The sequence below is a fragment of the Notolepis coatsorum genome, assembly GCF_963971535.1.
Source record: "Notolepis coatsorum genome assembly, chromosome: 10".
NCBI classification, from domain to species: Eukaryota; Metazoa; Chordata; class Actinopteri; order Aulopiformes; family Paralepididae; genus Notolepis; species Notolepis coatsorum.
In genome coordinates this window covers 78,735,258-78,755,399 of record NC_140174.1, presented here as the reverse complement: position 1 = coordinate 78,755,399, position 20,142 = coordinate 78,735,258, and the positions used below count along the sequence as shown (strand labels likewise).

At 42.8% G+C, this 20,142-nt stretch overlaps 1 protein-coding gene across 3 annotated transcripts in view; it reads right to left on the bottom strand.

Moving 5' to 3' along the window:
* Window positions 1-3,869: 3,869 nt before the first annotated feature.
* Window positions 3,870-20,142, bottom strand: part of plekhm1 (pleckstrin homology domain containing, family M (with RUN domain) member 1) — a 69,395-nt gene continuing 53,122 nt past the window's right edge. For all 3 annotated transcript variants that reach the window (XM_084323323.1, XM_084323325.1, XM_084323324.1), the window contains exons 6-12: window positions 19,610-19,784; window positions 16,187-17,158; window positions 14,833-14,978; window positions 10,005-10,198; window positions 8,402-8,465; window positions 7,003-7,160; window positions 3,870-5,983 (exon numbers count right to left, since the gene is read on the bottom strand). In XM_084323323.1, the coding sequence (XP_084179449.1) occupies window positions 5,875-5,983; window positions 7,003-7,160; window positions 8,402-8,465; window positions 10,005-10,198; window positions 14,833-14,978; window positions 16,187-17,158; window positions 19,610-19,784 (1,818 nt within the window). In that variant the 3' untranslated portion in view covers window positions 3,870-5,874. The remainder of the gene's footprint in view (window positions 5,984-7,002; window positions 7,161-8,401; window positions 8,466-10,004; window positions 10,199-14,832; window positions 14,979-16,186; window positions 17,159-19,609; window positions 19,785-20,142) is intronic.

Genomic DNA, 20,142 nt, shown 5'->3' with positions numbered 1-20,142 from the left:
TTTTACTAATTATTTCAGTATGGCTCATCACACTAGCAGCAAACAAAAAGTTGAGCACGTATTGTTCATGGGCTCTGCATTTAGGACTATAAGAAACAGATGTGAATTTTAAATTAACATGTATCAATGCTATTTTGTGTGTTGAGAACATTTGAGAGCTGCTACATTAAGACAATGAAAATCATTAAACTTTTTTTCGACTGATTTATACATACATACAAATCAAACTATCCATTTTTACATTTGGCATATAACAGTCAATCATAATAAAGTTCTCATGACAAGTGTGTATATATATTATATATACACGGTATAAAAGCAATAGAGTCTAAAACTCTTTACAATGCTTTTGTTGGCATTATATTAGTGACAATGCATGGAAAATAGTGTAAAGCTTAAATAAAAATGAAGGCACAATATAATCAAGATCTGTAAAAGGACATTTCAAGTGCTGTTTTGTTTTTGCATGTATCCCGTCGTCGTGAATGTTACCATTATGCATATTATCTTCACCAGTTTCTAGAAGCATCCGAGATATATATACAAAATGTATAGCAAGTGTTCTGTAAACATGGTTTAATGGGGGAAAAAATAAATCTCCTTGTCTGAACAAAATTGATACGAGACCAACAATGAATATAGATACTGTATATATATATATTTGAAGAAAAAATAAAAAGGGTAAGAAAAAGATGAACATGTTGGAAAATAAATTGTGGAAGCAACCTTCACTGCCTTTTGGGTCCTTCCATAATGCCAATGGTGTGAAGGACCATCAGAATTTAAAATAGGTACTTGTATGGAAATCATTACTCGGCAGCGTTACCTTCAATATTTATTATTTTGCAACATCTCAGTAACAAGACTAAATTAGTGCAAGTGAGTAGGGCTGAACAATTAACACTTTGGTTGCCACTGTTAACATGGTAAAACATGGTTGAATGCCACCACCCACTTCAATGATAGCGTTGTGGCTATGTGTCTAATCTGCCCGTCGCTTATCAATGACTTGTTTGCAGTCGACATTGTCGAAACGGATTATTATTATTATTATTTTTTTTTTAATCGGTTCATTTCCGTTTTATAGCATTTTGAAAAGCCCTCGTTTTCTAATAAAATATAAAGTTTCCGTGATAATCACCCTTTACTGGAATATTCTGGAATACACAAAAAACGTTGTCATTTTTCGGCCTATTTATGAATCGTTTTCAAATAAACGCTAGATTATCGATAGTATATGTGTACTTATGCACGCTAGAGAAGCGATCTGAAAAATATATTCTCTCATTTCCTGATCGCACACACATGGGGCACACGCTGATATCTGTGAAAATAGATCCAATTACCCCAAGACTGGTAAAATAAATTGCTTACCTCAGATCAGATGTTCTCCAAAAAGATTATTCCAATTCCTGATCGCCATTCCAAATATCGATCGCATTTATTGATTCAGCGTTGGGTACTGTAAATATGTATTCCACACGTTTTCCGGCTCGGCGATCACTTCGGACCCCCCCCATCAGTCTAATCCAATGGGGTGCAGTACCATCCGGAGAGACGATAGGGGGCGGTATTTTCCCAATGGAGCTCAGAGAGAGTCTGCAGCACTAGCGTGAGGCTCGATTGATGAAATATGAATTCAAATCGCTAATTAAAAAAAAACGGCATAAAAACGCTATATATCGTTGGTGGCATTCAACGGTCGGCATGAACTAACGACAAAACGCGTCCGTGGCACTCAAAGTGTTAATGGAAATGTCTTATTGAAATCGCAATATGGCCTGGTGCTATAACCATACAGGAGGCAATCTTTTTTTTAAAGGCAAAACCATTCTAAATTAAGTAGTGTGGTGCTGTAGAGATGACCCGGTCTACAAATCATTATACAGTCTTAAAGAAAACATCTTTGTTTGGTACAGATAAAAAAAAAAACTGAAGATTTGAATAATGGCGCAAAAATGATCATTCCCTCTAACATCGTGAATCCTATATCAATGGCTGAGTTCCATAAAGCGCCCATGACGTCAGGCAGGTCATGTGAAGAGTCCACAATGTAACGCGTCCAGAGCAGTGAGAGCTGTAATGTAAATGCCTTCTAGCCATGTTACCCTCCAGCCTCGGGGACACCAGACCACTGCACTAGTGTCTCAATAGTTTGAGAATGGACCACATACATTTGATATTTCTCGAGGGGGGAAAAAAAGGTAGCTTGGATTATGTGCAGTGGAGGATGTTTAAATCATGTACATGGACAGTGGGGGATGTTTAAATAATGTACCTGGACAGTGGAGGATGTTTAAATGATGTACCTGGTGGACAGTGGAGGATGTTTAAAGGATGTACCTGGTGGACAGTGGCGGATGTTTAAATCATGTACCTGGACAGGGGACACATGCAAATGTGAGGGAGAGTGCGGCTTTTATCCTTTCCCTAAAAAACTAAAACAAATGTGTTAAAATGTCAGCATTGGATATATGTGGAAGATGGGTCTAGTATGGGAAGACCATACAGATGAACACAAACACAGGATCTAACATCGGGTTTGCTCAAAGGTTGGTGACTATTTAATTCACTGTAGCCGCTATATAGATTGTCTATGTGCAGCAGAGCCAACAACAACAAATATTAGCACTAGTTAGCTACTTACGACTGCTAAAACTACTAGTACTAATGCATGGCAGATCATGTTTGCTATCCCTCTAAAACCGATGCTCAGCAACAGTAGTGTTAACCTCATAATGCTATTGAACGACTTTCTACTATTTACTTTACCACTACCCCTTGCTAGTCCCCGGCTGTATTATGTAGCATTAACTCTAGTTAGTAGTAATGGTCTGTCATCATCGGTCCTATGAAGTAGCGTGATCGTAGTGAATGCAGGGAAATGTGAAAATGTGTTGTCGGGCTGACAGCCACAGTGGTTCAGCTAAGGCGCTTAGCAATGGTTGTCAAGGTATGATAGAAGGGTCAAGAAAATAGGGATGTCACAATATGAGATTTGGATGGTATGATTATTGTCTGAGGAAATATCACAAATTATTAACACTTTGGTCGCCAGGCTTATATTCTTAATAAACCATCCCACGCCAGCTCTATTTGTCTATGGAGAAGTTCCCCTTCTTTGCAGGGCTATAACTTTTTAAATTGTATTGCTAAATTGACATGGCATACTATGGCCCATTCAACATCAAGTATCTATTGTTCAGGGTGTAGCAACGTTATACTTTTTCATTCACATATTCATACAAAAATACGGTCTAAAGTATAAGTATGTTTTTATCGTTTTCTGCAGCTTTCTCCGTAACTTGATTTATAGCCCTAAATGCATTATATTGATGATTGTATACAGTTTGATAGCAATCGGCGCGAGATATAAAAAAAAAATTCAAATGGACGTGCTTCTAGAAGTTACTACATATCATCTGATGTTGACCGGATGGGGGGGGTCGTTTATAATTCAGTGGCCAACGTTAGATGATTCATCTAGTGTGGGTGATATGATCATTAGAGCAGTTTGTATCGAACACGCTAAAAAATAACGCTGAAACTAACCGTAGCTTCCTCAGGCCGTTGGGCGATGAGCAGAAATATTCCTATTATGGGATGTAGAAATATGCGATTCATCTAGGGATGGGTACCGAATTCGGTACTTTTGAGGTACCGAACCGAAACACGTCGGTACTACCGAGTATCGAATCAAGTGAGAAACCAAAAAAAAAAAAAAAAAAAAAAAAAAAAAAAAAAAACTTTTAATACATTTTCTTTTTTACTTTTTTTTTTTTTACTTTTTTCTTTTCATGTCAACGTTCACACGCACAATATATGCTTACCTAGGATTTGACTTGATTCAACAACAAAGCAGTCGGAGCAATGACAAGCCGAAAACTGTCGAAATTGTAGTTACCGTAATTCCTCTAATAGTAACCCCGGCTTGTATTTGTTTCAACTGTAGCGGGTACCAGGCTTGTATTAGGAGGAGGCCTGTATAAGAGGGAGGCCTATATTTTAAATTTTCAAACGGATAATAATGAATAAATCAACATTTTGTGTCAGTTTGAACCCAGTAAAATGTACTGGGTTCATTTATTGAAACCAAGTACTGTATGAAATAGTAAACAGTGCAATTACAGGTGGTCACTGGTCATTTCAACGTTTTCAAAGTGAAATCAAGTAACTAGCTCAGTATGCAGCTCAGTATATTAGTAACCCGGCTTGTATTAGGAGGTCGGCTTATAATTGCTTAGCTCAAGAGCGCACCCGGCCATTAATAGAGACCCGGCTTGTATTTGAGACCCGGTTACTATTAGAGGAATTACGGTATTTGAAGTTTGGATTTTTTTTTTTACGACTGAGGTAAGTAAATTAAATTTCTTGAGACTAAAGTACAGAAAAAAGGTACCGTTGGGTACCGGTACCGGTTCAAATGTGAAAGGTACCCATCCCTAGATCCATCTCCAGGTTGTATAATAGTATATACGTCCAAATCATGTTGTTTATCGAGTTATTGGTAACGGATTGCTATCCATTGTGTCTAGCTCGAGTCCTGGGACTATTAGCGAGTGATCGGACCGAATTGGAATGAGCACCAGCTTCCATTTCCTGTTTCCGGTTTGAGCGATCCGCCGATCGGCCACCAGATGGCGCTCTTGAACCGTTGGAGAGTTGAGAGGGGATCAACAGTAGATCTCAAGTCTCCGGGGGAGAAATATGATTGCGATCACAGATTTTTGAAATATTGATATCAAAGACGTGGTACGGCGTTTTTGGCATAATGAGCATGGCGGGGAATGACGTGGTAAGGCGTTTTTGGCGACCATAGTGTTAAACTTATTATTATGATGAAATGCATACATTATTATAATTTTTTTTTTTATCTGTATTTTCCTTTTGACTGACTATTCTAGTCACAGGCTGTGGGAACCCTTTCTGCATTAGGACTATTAAAGATAAGCAATGTCAAAAAGAGTAGCCTATAGCACACACACGCATACAGACACACAGACATGAAGACTGAAACAGATGCATACAACAGAGTGGCATTGGCCTATAAGCAAACTTAATGATTTTAGAATATGTCTAATATAGTTACTGACCTATTTATCATCGTCATCAATTATCCAGTAATCTTTTTTAGTGTAACATTTGGCTACACTGAGTGTCCCAGCCTGTCCCATTCACTTGGGGTTGGTAGTAACGTTATCCTCACAAATCCAAAAGTTGTGCTCTGCTCCCGGGTGAGTTTATCTGTTGTACTCTGCTCCAGGGTGAGTTTAACTGCTGTGTTCTGCTCCAGGGTGAGTTTAACTGTTTTGGGTCAGCTTAGTACTTTAGTGGGTTAAAAATGTTTACCTCGGCTTGGGCAAACAGGGATGGATGGTGATGCAGGGGCAATGTGGAAAGCAGGGCTGAATACCTTAGCTAGACATCGTAGCTTCGAAAATTCTTCAAACCTTTTCTAACCGCGATTATGGTGAAAACCGTTAATCGTGACATAAGGCAGCGCTTGTAATCGCTCAATTGCAATAATGGACAAAATAATCGCAATTGGTTATCTTTCCAAATGGTTCAGCCCTACAGCCTGGTCAGCGTATCACTGTCTTCTCTCACTTTCTATTTCATGCGTTTTAACTGGGCAATGGAACGACACACTTTATATTTTACATTATAATTGCACTTGAGGTTAGTTCATGTAAAAGAAGAACGCTACAAGCAGAGCTTCAGTTTTCTCTCGTTGGGTTTCCTCTCCATCGACAGGCTTCTTGCTTCCTGGGAGACAGACGGAGACACGGCGGACCTGGTGTATGATGAGACACGGCAGCTACGGCAGGGCAGGAGGGCCACGAGGAGCGGGGACGGCCCTCTGCTGGGTGGTGGTCAGTCACATAGGTCCCTCTCCAGGTATCTCTGGAGCCGTATGCAGCGTGGACAGGAGGGTGAGTTGGCCTTGCAGGACATGTGAAACACCGCCTTACAGTCTCTACACCTGGAGGGGAGGAGGGAGACGTGTTGTGTGAAGACAGGGACAGCGACTATGTCTAAAACACAGCGGTCAGTATGCAATTTACACAAAGATGGTGAAATGATATCCCTCCTAGTTACAAATACACAGATCTTTAGATTAGATTCAAAGGTATTGTCATTGTAGAGCACAACAAAAAGAAGTTTGGCATCCAACCAGAGTGCAATAGTAATATACAATGTATAGGTGATTGAGTGAAATGAGTACTAATGAGGAGTGCTAATCAGATGTATGTACAGAGTTGTAGTATTACAATGATACAGGTATAAAGCATTTCATCAGAGAGGGCAGGGTGCATGGTCCCCTGTAGTGCATCACTAGCCTCTCTACCTCCAGACCGTCCAGACACCCAGCAATTAGGTTGGCTATTGAAAACATCTAGAATGTATAGGTGCCTCTAAAACAGTGCAGGTCCATTGACACTGTGTGACAACAACACAGTCCAGTTATTACCCCGTTTTGACTGCTGAAGCGTCCCCATCATCAGGAGTAAATCAATTGGCATCAATGATTAAAGTAAAGAAAAATAGCACATGGTAGGAATAAAGAAATCATCAAAGAGGAGGAATTATGGAAAGGGGGAAGGAGACAGAGGATAAATGAAGGAGGAATTATGGAAAGAGGGAGGGAGGAGAGAAGGAAGAGGATAAATGAAGGAGGGATGATGGAAAGAGGGAGGGAGGAGAGAAATAAAGGAGGAACGATGGAAGGAGGGAGGGAGGAGAGAAGAAATTAAGAAGGAATGATGGAAAGGGAGGAGTGGAAGAGAAGAAATGAAGAAGGAATAATGGAAAGAGGGAGGAGAGGAGGAAGAAGAGAGATGAAGGAGGAATGATGGAAAGAAGGAGGAGAGGAGGAGGAAGAAGAGAGATGGAGGGATGATGGAAAGAAGGAGAGGAGGAGGAAGAAGAGAGATGAAGGAGGGATGATGGAAAGAGGGGAGAGGAAGAAAGAGAGATGAAGGAGGGATGAGGCAGGTCTACCGGGTGGTGCTGTCAAACTGGAAGGGGAAGATGATGTCACTGGCGTGGCAGATCTGGCAGATGAAGCCGCGTTGGGTGCAGAGGTCACAGTGGTGCACGTGGTTAGAGGCAAACTGCACCAGTGTGGTCAGGAAGGCTGCATAGACTCCCTCTGCTATCTACACAAACACATAAACAAACGTGGTTAGAGGCAGACTGCACCAGTGTGGTCAGGAAGGCTGCATATAGACTCCCTCTGCTATCTACACAAACACATAAACAAACGTGGTTAGAGGCAGACTGCACCAGTGTGGTCAGGAAGGCTGCATAGACTCCCTCTCCTATATATGTATATACAAACGCACATACAAACAAACATTTAAATACTACTTCAGTGTATATTTCAAGATGGCAATCCTATTGGCATCCTACTTAAACAGGAATACCACCCATTTGAAGATATTCACACATTCTTCCTGTGCCCCAGGACAGTTCAGTCAATGTTTATGAACATGGACCACTCTTTCCTAAAGCTAGAAATCAGAGAGAACACGTCAGAATCCTCAATCAGTGATGTAACTGGGATGTAAAATCTGTGGCTGCTCCATAGACAATGAATCCTCTGACTATGACAAAAACAGTTTGTGGCCTTATGAAAATCTGTTTTGTGTGCACTGTGGAGTATATTTGAGTTATCTTCAGTCAGCTTTCATAGACGGGAGCATGACCCCATTGATTTTAAATGAGTTTGTTTGTGGCTAACTAGCCAGAGCTTGAATGAGGAACGACATGGATTGTGCAGAGAAAGGACTCTACTGATCAGCATCATCAATAGGAAACAGGGCCAGGGTTCCAAAAATCACATCTATCCCTTTAAAGGCAATTGGTGCTTCTGAGCTACTGAAATGCCCAATAGGGAAAAAAACACAATGCATTCCTCATACTATACTGTAATGCATTATAATACTTATATCTCACACAACGCTGCATTAGCTTTGACTTATGAGCACTGTTTATTTACCGCGGCTGTGTACAGACTTAGCAAATGTTGTTAAAGATGAACATCTATAGAGGGAGGTAGGGTTTGAACGCTGGTCCATGCTGGCTGTGGCTGCCTGGTTGGTGAGCTTATCAAATCTATAGTGTACTCATCCCATGCTCACTTGTTTTTTACACACCATGCCTTACAGTGATTTACATAATACTAAATGTATGGCAATAGATACTGTCTACAGTCTAATGTTTGTGGTGCTTCTGTCCCTTTGCACCGAGTCCTGTTGTCAAGGTGCCATGCGTGTCTGGCATACTGTGGAACTCTGGGAGTTGTTAAGTCTTTGTACTGCCATCACCAAGAGGCGATAACAAGTTGTCATGTGTTACTAGTGAAGGTGGAATGAGCTCCATGAAGCTAGTTAGTTACCTCTCTGAGGTCCATGACACTGTAGAGCTGGCTAGACTCCAGCATGTACGTCCTCTGGTCCATTCTGGAAAGAAAAGAATTATTATAAATAAATCATGAACTTTACCATTAATTTAAATTCCGAAGTCAGAAAACTGTGATCCCATTCAAATATAGATTCTGTTGCTGTTGTGAAAATTCCAGCAATTTAAAGTCGTTGCCTCATCTCATCAGGTTAGCTTCTGTAAATGTTTTTATTTGACAATGGTTTTAGTATGGAGTTGTGCTTTACTTCTATAGTTATTGTCTTTCTATTCCTGCCTACGCTGGGGATGTCAGGATATGAGATTATGATGGTACGATTATTGTGTGATGAAATATCACAGTTGCATGGTTAAACTTGTGATTATACTTCTTTTAAGATAAGAAAAACAGGTCAAAGGTCTGTTAGTTCCCGTCTAACAAACTGCTGATCTATAGATAGGAGCTGTGGACTTAAGCACTTAACACCCATCACGTAGTTTGTACCTCAAAGGATGTTATTGTAGGAAACATCTGGTATCTTGTTATCTTAAATGTCATGGATAGATAAGCACCAAGTTAACATATGTTCCCAAATGTAATCCTGTACATGGACCATGTCTTTGTCTTTAAGGGTAAATAAGACACCACTATGTCACTTGCTCTTACTTCTTACTTATTCAGATAATTATCTTTTGACTACTTGTATGGTTCATATCTGTATTATTACTTTCTTATATCAAATAAGTTATCATCCATAGAAAAGCATCATTACATTCTTAATCAGGATTGTTAAAGAGGCACTTCACAGAAAATCTCACACAAAAAAAAAAACACTAAACAGTTTTGCACACATTAATTTAGTTACAGTTATTGAGAGTAAATGAGTTTGAATATGGTCACCAGTGATGTCGTCGGGGACATTGAATCCTTATATTGTGTTAATTACAGCTCTATGAAATGATAAGGTAGCAGTCCCTCATTTATTTCTCCATCTTTCATGGAGCTGTAATAAACACAACATAAGGATGTGACATCACTGGTGGCCATATTCAAACTGATACTCTCATTTACCCAAATTATACAAAATGAAACATTCATTCAAATAATAATAATGTCTCTGACATCAAGGCCACCTAATCATCCCTCCCCGTAAATGGCTGCATTTATACATCTCTTTTATCCAAAGCGCTTTAAAATTTGTTCCTCACATCTTACCCATTCACTCTCACATTCACACACAGACGGCGGAGGTAACCATGCAAGGTGCCAAACTGCTCATTAGGAGCAATTAGGGGTTAAGTGTCTTGCTCAAGGACACTTCAGAGGAGCGGGAATCGAACCGGGAACCTCCGGATTACCAGACGACTGCTGTACCTCCCGAGCCACTGTCGCCCCCCCGAATTGGCTGATATTAATCGTCGTCTCTTGAGTCTCTTGTGTAGTGTGATGTGTGACTGGTGCCAGTGTATGGCGTTTTTTTGAGTGTCTAGAAAAGCGCTATATAAATGCAATGTTCATTCATTCATTGAAATCATATCAGGCACATTTCTAATACCACGTATGATTTTAATGTGGAGAACCACCACCACCACAGTCCTACCGGGCCTGGACCGCCTTGCAGGCGCCGCTACGGCAGGTGAGCAGGTAGTCTCCCAGCAGGCGCAGGCGGTGCCGGAGGCTGTAGGCCTGGGCCATGGGCTCAGCGTGCTCCACCAGCTCAGGGTTCAGCTGTTCCACGTTCAGCAGGGGTTCCTGCTCAACCTGAGCCAGCAGCTGCAGAGCCTTCCTGGACACCTGGAAACAGTTAGTAGTTAGTCATGTCATTATACAGTACAACAGAAATGTAACAGTAAAGTACAATAGCAATATACAATGTACAAGTGATTCAACTGGAGTATTATATAAATGAGTAATACTGAGTAATAATGCTAATCCGATGTATGTAGAGTGGTATAGTATTATTATTTACAGTGATACAGGTATAAACGCACTATGGTAGTAAGTCATACTGGCCAGCAGTATAACTAGTAAGAGTAGGTAAGGGATATATATATTTTATACACATATAGATATAGTATATAAAGGGGTTTATATGCAGGTATATTCAGAGACATGTGGATAAATATATATATATAGGGTATTCAATAGTTTATACAGTATGGGGATGGGGCTGATTGGTACATGTGGTCATGTCAAGTCAAGTCAAGAGTTTTATTTGTCACGGCATACAAGTATACAATGAAATGCGGGTGGTCTTGCCCGCAACAATGTGCAATACAGTAGTAACAACATATAATAGAATCCAATAAAACAACATTGTGCAATAAACAAGTAACATAGTAGGGCATATCTGTATTTGTACATAAGTTATTTACAGAGCATGGAGGACATGCTAGGTCCTTTGGTAGTGCAATACACTGTTACTGTTACTATACTATTTTTAAAGTAACCTTTCCTTAGTGGCCATAAGTGTGGGCGTGTGCAGCATGAGTGTGTGCTTGCTCATGTTAAAGTGGCTGCTAGTGTGTGAGCGTGTACAGTGTGTGTGTCGTGTGTGTGCTCATGTGTGCTTGTGTGTGGAGAGTTCAGTGTTCAAGGCTCTGATGGCCTGGGGGAAGAAGCTGAGCCGAAGTCTCTCTGTCCTAGTAGCTGGGGTTCGCAGGAGTCTGCCTGACCTCAGCAGCTTGAACAGGCTGTTGTTGGGGTGGTGTGGGTCTTTCATTATTCTGCAGGCTCTGGATTTGCACCTCTTGTTGTATAGAACCTGCAGGGGTGGTAGTGCAATACCCGTGGTACGCTCGGCTGAGCGCACCACTCTCTGTAGGGCCTTCTTGTCCTGTGCCGTGATGTTTCCAGTCAAGATGCTCTCTACAGCTCCGGAGTAGAAGGACTGGAGTATCTTCCGAGATACTCTGAACTTCCTTAACTGTCTCAGGTGTCATGCTGGGTCAAGCTGGGTCGACTTGACCCTCAATTCAAATCACTTTAATGTGTATATAATAAATGTGGCGACAGGTTAAAGAAGTGGGCTTGTGACTCACAGGTCACCAGTTTCAATCCCTGGACTGGGATCATCAAAGTGGGGGAAATTAATGGGTGTCACTCTCACCCACGTCAATAGCTACCATAATAATATAATAATAATGCAGGACCTGTCGCAGAGGTCTTTAACACTTTGAGTGCCAGCCACGGCATAATTAGTTATTTCATGCCAACCGTTGAGTGCCAGCCAACGAGATATGCTGTTTTTAAAATCGTTATTTTTTTATTAGCGATTTCCATTCATATTTCATCAATCTAGCCTCACGTTACCAGTGGGGATCTGTCTGAACTCGAATAGGGAAAATACCGCCCCCTATCGTCTCCCGGATGGTAATGCACGCATTGGAATGGACTCAATGAAAATGGATGAGAAAAGAAAAATCCGGAATCCACATTTTACTTCTCAGGCAAGTAACCCGAGCCGATCGGACTCATTGTGGAGCCTCAGAACAGCGTGGAATATATATTTCCAGTACCCAGCGTTGGATCAATAAACACGATCGATATTTGGAATGGCGATCAGGAATTGGAATAATCTTTTTGGAGAACATCTGATCTGAGGTAAGGAATCTATTTTACCAGTATTGGGATAATCAGAGCCATTTTCACCTATAGCGTGTGCCATATGTGTGTATGCGTGTGTGTGTGTGTGTGCGATCAGGAAATAAGATAATCGATTTTCAGCCCGTTTCTATAGCGTGCATAAGTACACATACTATCGATAATCTAGCGTTTATTTGAAAACGATTCATAAATAGGCCGAAAAATTACAATGTGTTTTGTGTATTCCAGTGTATTCCAGTAAAGGGCGATCACAGAATCTTCTGAAATCTTCTGGAAGTTTCAAGAAACGAGCGTTTTTCAAAATGGTATAAAACGGAAATGAACAGATTAAAAAAACAATCAGTTTCGATAATGTTGACTGCAAACAAGTCATTGATAAGCGACGGCCATATTAGACACATAGCCATAATTTAAGATAGTTTATGCGTTCACAAATATGAGAGCTCGATCAGTGCATCCCACCTCCTTCACAATACCACCACAGAGACACCACGACGTGTGCGCCTAAAGTCACAGCGCCCCTTTTCCATGCAAGCCTACAGGCTACTCCACACAACACCATCTGACACTTCCAAGGCCTCCTCGGTCAGGACGAGATGGAGGGACCAGTGGAGGTCAGCAGAACCATCCAGGCTGCACCTCTACATCAATGACCCTCTGGATGTCCCTGGTCAGGACTTGCCCCGGAAGCAGTGGACAACCCTCAACCGCCTAAGGACCGGCGTCGGACGCTACGGCGCCTCAATGAAGAGGTGGGGCCTCAAGGACAGTGCCTCATGCGAGTGTGGAGCCCCTGCACAGACTGTGGAACATATCACCAGTTGCCCCAAACACCGGCCACCGTATGGAGAACGCGGTCTGATGGAACTGGACGATGAAACGTTGGCCTGGCTTGCCTCAACGGAGCTGCAGGTCTAAAGACACACGCCAGAAGAAGAAGAGCTCCATCATTGAAGTGGGTGGTGGCATTCAACGGGGTAAATAGGAAACGGAGGCCGGCACTGAAAGTGTTAATTGGCATGCAACAACACTCAATGTTTAGCGGCACACACACACACCGGAACACACACGCATGCATTGCATTGTCTTTGTAGGATCGCCGATGCGATACTTCTCTGCGCTTAACCCATCCCGTCGTCCTGGAGACTGTGGTTTAACTGTATGCTTTACCCCTTTAAAACACAGACAGAACTGGGGAGCAGGGCTGAATATATTTTATATTACAAATATAACAAGCAAAAGTTAGTAGCCTAAATCAAAGTATATTTATATGGTTTCTAACCGGTTAACACCTTTTATTAGTTTGTTTTTGCTAGCTAGATTGTCCTACCATGTGGGTTCTAGCCAAACATTTATTTACTGTTATGTAATTGTTTGAGACCGTCCCACTGACAACATTACTATCTTTCAGAGGCTGTAGCAAATAAATACATCGTTATTCAATAACATTTAGTGTTGTGAAGTGGTAAAAACATGTGTGGAGGAGATCTTGTGGGGAAATCAATCGATGCATCAATGTAACGGCAAGTATTGATGTAAAACATTTTTATTTAGCTTGACAATCGAATTTTACTGTAATAAAAATTATTGGGATGAGGTGAACAGACTGAAAACGTTATGTTATTAGATAAAAGTGATTATTTTTGCAGATGTTAAAAGATTTCTGTTGAGGACTTCATTTGCTGTTCAAAGAAGGTAATAAATCTCAATATATTTGCAAGCCTGTGATATTACAATATCGTGACTAGTATTGTGATAATAATATCATATCATGGGTAGGGATGCACGATAATTATCGGGCCGATATCAGCAATTATGACGTCATACCGATAAACCCGATAAAAGTATTGATAGCTCAGATAAAAAAAATTACACTTTTTTCTCTTCATGTCAACGTTCACACGCACAATATATGCTTACTTAGGATTTGACTTGATTCAACAACAGTCGGGGCAATGGCAAGCCGAAAACGGTCGAAAATGTGGTTATTTGAAGTTTGGATACCTGTTGGTTTTTAGTTCACTCATTGTTCAGGGAAACACATTGTTAATGACATTGACGGATTGTGAATTTTGTGATTGACTCAAATTATATTTATTTGGAAAAATAAATATAGTCACTTTATTTGAAGAGTCAAAACTGTTCTCTTGGCTTTGTTTTGTTCATAGTAGTAACGCTCATGTCATGATAAATCTGGTTAGGTCAAAACTACAGGAATATACAAAAAAAAAAAAATATTTAATACAATAAATATATATATATCGGTTATCGGTATCGGTATCGACCTTAGTTGAGGAGCAGAAAGTTATCGGTATCGAAATCGGGATAAAAAAATCAATATCATGCACCCCTAATCGTGGGGCCTCTAGTGATTCCCACCCCTAGCAGTTGGCGTAAAACATTTATTATAAATAAATGAATAAATACAGAAAAATAAATACCCAACTACTCAAAAAAAGCAGCAAATGTTTTTTCCACAAGCAACAAGGGGCCTTTCTGTAAATGGTAAATGGTAAATGGCTGCTTTTTTATATAGCGCTTTTATCCAAAGCGCTTTACAATTTGTTACTCACATTTTACCCGTTCACTCACACATTCACTCACACATTCACACACCGATGGCGGAGGCAACCATGCAAGGTGCCAACCTGCTCATCGGGAGCAATTAGGGGTTAAGTGTCTTGCTCAAGGACACATCGACACGCTGCCCGGGAGGAGCGGGAATCGAACCGGGAACCTCCGGATTGCCAGACGACTGCTCTACCTCCTGAGCCACTGTCGCCCCTTCTGTGGTATGCATCAGCTATCCCGAGTGGACCCACCTCTCGTGGTGTGAGGTCCCAGTTGTGTACCATGCGGGCAGGGATGATGGTGGTGTTGCCGTGGTGACAGGAGTCGCAGTAGTACTGGCTTGAGAACTCACACAGCCTGGCTCTTCCCAGGGAGAGACCGATCTTCTTAGGGCATCCTGAACAGGACACAGGCACAGAGTAAAGAAATCATCACTCCCTCTCTCAGACACACACAAACAGGTGGACACCTGACACACCAGACACGGCCAGTACATTTTTATAATCCATCAACCACTGTAGCTGGTGGACAAAGGTGTTTAGTTTCCTGCCTTGTGACACACTTGCAGGTTTGAACCAGGGGAGGAAATTAGGCCACTTTACTGGCCAAATGCTAGTATTTTTTACGTTTGGCTGGTAAAAAAAATCAGATACCCGCCAGTTGGCTGGTAAGCCAAAAAGTTAGTTTCCTCCCCTGCTGGCGAGTATACAAAAAAATAAAACATTCTGCAATCACTGCACTGGCAAACGGTGCGCGTCTTCTGAGTGTTCGCTTTAGTTGACAGTGCCACGAGAGCACTGCACAAGACCACCCGCGGACATATGTTTAATAAACGTTTGCGCAGTACTGGCCAACCCGCAGACATAATAATAAAAGTCCCGCGGTACTAGGCTAGCCATCAGGAGCACTCGCAAACAGATAACGTTAAACACAGCAGAAGATGGAAAACAGACAGACTGACCAACGGGGAACTGCATCCAACCCTAGTACAACCCTCGAGTATAAGTTACTAAGGACACATTTAAATCACAGAGGTGTAATGTTAGTCTAATGGAACTGTATACAGTGGTTAGCTTCTAGTTAGCGTTTTAGCTATAGCTGCTCGCTAGCTAACGTTAGCCCTGTGTGCTCAAAGCAGCCAGCTAGGTGTATCTGTTATGACTATAATGTTTCCAAAAAAGCACCGGACTACGACGTAAGGTTAGACATTTTATTTCATGCTCAAAAGCCCCTGGCTTGCACATCGCAGTCACGAAAGGGGCTAGCTCAACCAGTGCACTGTGCACAACAGCAAACCAACCCAACTGACGTTACCACAACACTTGACGGTACTTCACAGCACTGTCGTAAGACCACCGTGCTGTCTTAAAGGCACAGTGTGCCTACCCAGATGCATACACAACATTGACGCGGCTTGACATACAAAGAAGTAATTATCACAATTAGCGATTTTTTTTGTCTGGTAAAAAATCTGTTTGGCTGGTAAAAAAAATCAGATACTCGCCAGTTGGCTGGTAAGCCAAAAAGTTAGTTTCCTCCCCTGGTTTGAACCCTACTGATTGATGGAGTTGACTGACTAACCAAACACAAAATATCCAGTCTAACCTGCACACTTGAAGCCCTGCATGTCCAGCCCCTTCTCTGAGGACACGGTGCACAGGTGGTTGAGCAGCACTCCGTCCTCTTTGAGCCTGTGCTGGACCAGTCTGTGGATATTCCCCCCCACCCCCAGGTTGGCCAGGATGGGCTCCTCAGAGCCCCCATCCTCCCCGCTCTCCAGATAGGAGTCCAGGGCCCCCCGGACCAGCGCCCGCCAGGAGCGCGCCTCCTCGGGACTCTCCGCCCTTAGTTTGAGCGTCTCCCTGAAGGTCAAGATCTTGAAGAAGTCCGCCCCTCCCAGGGCCACGTCGGGGACCACGTCTCGGATGCCCTCCACACTGTGCTTGAGGCGCAGCACCTTCCTGCCGTCCTGTAGCCGGAAGCCCTTCAGGGCCTCCAGGGAGAGGGAGAACACCAGAGGCACCCAGACGCGAGCCTCGGGGTCGGTGGACAAGTACAACACGGCCTCTTTGATTGCGTCCGCTTCCGAGTCGGCAGGCCGTGTCCAGTCCAGCTCCTGTGGAGGCGGAGGAGGAGGTGGCCGTGAGTCCACTGAAGACGAGCCTCGCTCGGGGCTGGCGTGGCCGGAGGAAGGGGACAAAAGCTGGGGCTCGTCTGGGCTAAATTCACCGGGGGGTTGCAGCACCTCCCACTCCTCAAGGCGGGGCGCCGGGCGGCATTTGTTGACCGCCTCCACTATTCGGTCCACCCAGTCCTCTGCCTCGTCGCGGTTGGCAGCCCGAAGGTAGAGGCGCTTCCCCGGGAAGTCCAGCTCGAAGCGGCCCTCGGGCGGGGCGACGCGGGCGCCCTTGCAGCGCAGCAGGGAGCAGTTGTCGAAGCAGGTGCGCTCCTCTGCGTTCAGGTAGAGACGGAACTCGAAGGGCGACAGCTCGCAGTAGTAGTCGCGCCACATGCCCACCGCGCTGCGCCGCTCTAGGTGCCCCAGCTTCAGCAGGCCTCGGAACGGGTTGGACAGGCCTGGCAAGACACAGGGAAAAGCAGGGAAGAGTGAAAAGACATTCAGTGTAAGTAGTTGTCGAACGATATGGGGTTTTCAGTGGCCGATATTTAGAGAGCAGAGCAGAGCCGGCCGTCATACTGGCTCAATTGGCAGAGTCAGCGGGAGGGAAGCCGGTGGGGTGGTATTCTGGTCGTTGTAAACAGCGACTCCTACAGGTCGGTCAGGGCGCCTGCACAGCGAGGAAGGGAGATGGTGAGGGTAGTGTGAGCCTCCCACACGTTACACCTCACCAATGAGAGTCCGCGCTGGCAGGTGAAAAGAAGTGGCTGGCTGACTCTGCATGTATCGGAGGGGACATGTGATAGTATCTATCAACCCTCCCTAGACGACCAGTGGGGGCACATGCAAGCAACGACCAGGAAGGGGAGGGGGGAATTGGCATAATGACAAAATTAGGATGGGAGAAAAACACAGAAAAACAGGAGGAGAAAAAGTGGATACAAAAAAATATGCTGCAATCATAACATGGCAAAGCCCAATAAGCAACAACAGATGGCCATATTGACATGCTAAATGCAACGTTACTCAGCAACATGAGTCCTCACACAATGTAGTGTCGAACTCTGATAAAAGGCTAAAACATCCCCTGTTTTAAGCACTAAAACCAAACGATGGACCTCAATGCATCAGACACATTGTACAACAGGTACATTGGTGAGCTAAATTTTCCATTACTCAAAGATCTTTCCATCGATCCCTCACACTTCTAAAGCAAATCACACAATGTAATTGTGTCCAACCTTACATGGGGGGGAAATAAAGGGTCACAAAAACATCCCCTTCTACTATGTGGAATCAAAACAATGTCACAAATCCAACTGAATGGAGTCCAATGTTAAACATTTGACAGATTAATCAACTTTTATACAGTAAAACTGTATTAAAAACTTATCCATGTCCCCCTCTCACACAGGGTATTTTCATTGTCCCCAAATATGCCCAGACAGACACATACACATAAAATAAATGCATGTCACTGTCAGTAATACACATTTACTGAGAAATGTTTGTCTGAAGAAGTCTGTCACCAAAATGACTTTGCTTTTCATAGTATATTTATTTTAAACACTTCCAAAATGAATGGAAGTGAAGGTAAGACTGCTGATACTGAAGTTCTACGAAGTGAAATATCCCTTTAACAACGGTTGTGTGAGAACCGGTTTGTCTGGTCCCAAATGTCACAAGACATGCACAGTGCATCAGCACCACACAGAAAAACATGATGTAGAGTGATGGAAGATAAGCTTATCGGATTTCTTGAAAGGACATTGAGGAAGTAATTCCAAAAATGTACAGACAAAGGTTCAGCTGCCTGCGCAGTTCCATCAGTAAATACAGGGACTAACGATAGATACACAAAGGACGTACAATTCCATCAGTAAATACAGGGACTAACGATATACACAAAAGGACATACACTTCCATCCGTACACAGGGACTAACGACAGATACACAATGAATGAATGATTATTTAACAGATTGCAGAATGGGTACAATACAGTACGGCTCAATACACACAATTGTTAAGGGGATGCAGACCAGAGAAAGACTTTCGTCTTGTTTACATCAGGGTCCCCCATTTTCAATTCATAGTGAAAAGGACATACACTTTACAGGGACTAACGATAGATACACAAAAGGATGTACAGTTCTACCAGTACATTACTTGATTATATGGTTATATGGCTTGGTTTATTTTAAAGGATGGGAGTGGTTTAAACAGTAAATACTGGTGATTAGCAAAAAACTGCAGCCCATGAAGTATCTAGGGGAACTTTGCAGAAAAACATGGGCCAATACCAGGATACATATTATCAGTAACAGGTTTTTGATTGATTGAGAACTAGGTGAAGGTATAGTAATGGATGAGAACTAGGTATAGTAATGGATGAGAACTAAGTACAGGTATAGTAATGGATGAGAACTAAGTACAGGTATAGTAATGGATGAGAACTAAGTACAGGTATAGTAATAATGGATGAGAACTAGGTGCAGGTATAGTAATGGATGAGAACTAAGTACAGGTATAGTAATGGATGAGAACTAAGTACAGGTATAGTAATAATGGATGAGCACTAGGTGCAGGTATAGTAATGGATGAAAACTAAGTACAGGTATAGTAATGGATGCGAACTGTACAGGTATAGTAATGGATGAGAACTAGGTACAGGTATAGTAATGGATGAGAACTAGGTACAGGTATAATAATGGATGCAAACTAGGTACAGGTATAGGCCAATATTAGGTACAAGTATGGGCCAGTATCAGCAGTGTGCCTGTGTTGTTTGGACCATACCTATGTGCCTGTGTTGTTTGGACCATACCTATGTGCCTGTGTTGTTTGGACCATACCTATCTGCCTGTGTTGTTTGGACCATACCTATCTGCCTGTGTTGTTTGGACCATACCTATCTGCCTGCAGTGGACCACGCTGGGGGGTGACAGAGGGGCCTCTAGCTCCAGAGGGGGTGATGTCAGCCCGTTGACGCGGGCCGGTGTGGAGCCCTGCGACTCGTCCACGTCCGCCAGTTCCTCCAGGTGGGGCTTATAGATGTCGTCGTCAGAGATCCAGGAGTGGGAATGCTGTAGGTGAAGAACAGCGAATGGTGAATGGACTGCATTTAAGTAGCGCTTTTATCCAAAATGCTTTACAACGTATGGCTCACGCTCACCCCATTCACCCACACATTCACACACCGACGGCAGAGGCAACCATGCAAGGTGCAGTTGGGAGCAGTTAGGGGTTAAGGCTGCGGTTACACTAGGGCCATTTCATTTAGTTTCATTTAGCTTTTCAGAACACTGCGTATTGGCAGGCAACTAAGAGTTAAGTTAGACGTCGTTTTGTCTCGTCTACTATATACATGTAGTACAATGCCAAAGCAGTAGGTGGCGATGTAGTTCAAACATGAAGGCCATTTTCAACCAATCAGGAAAGGTT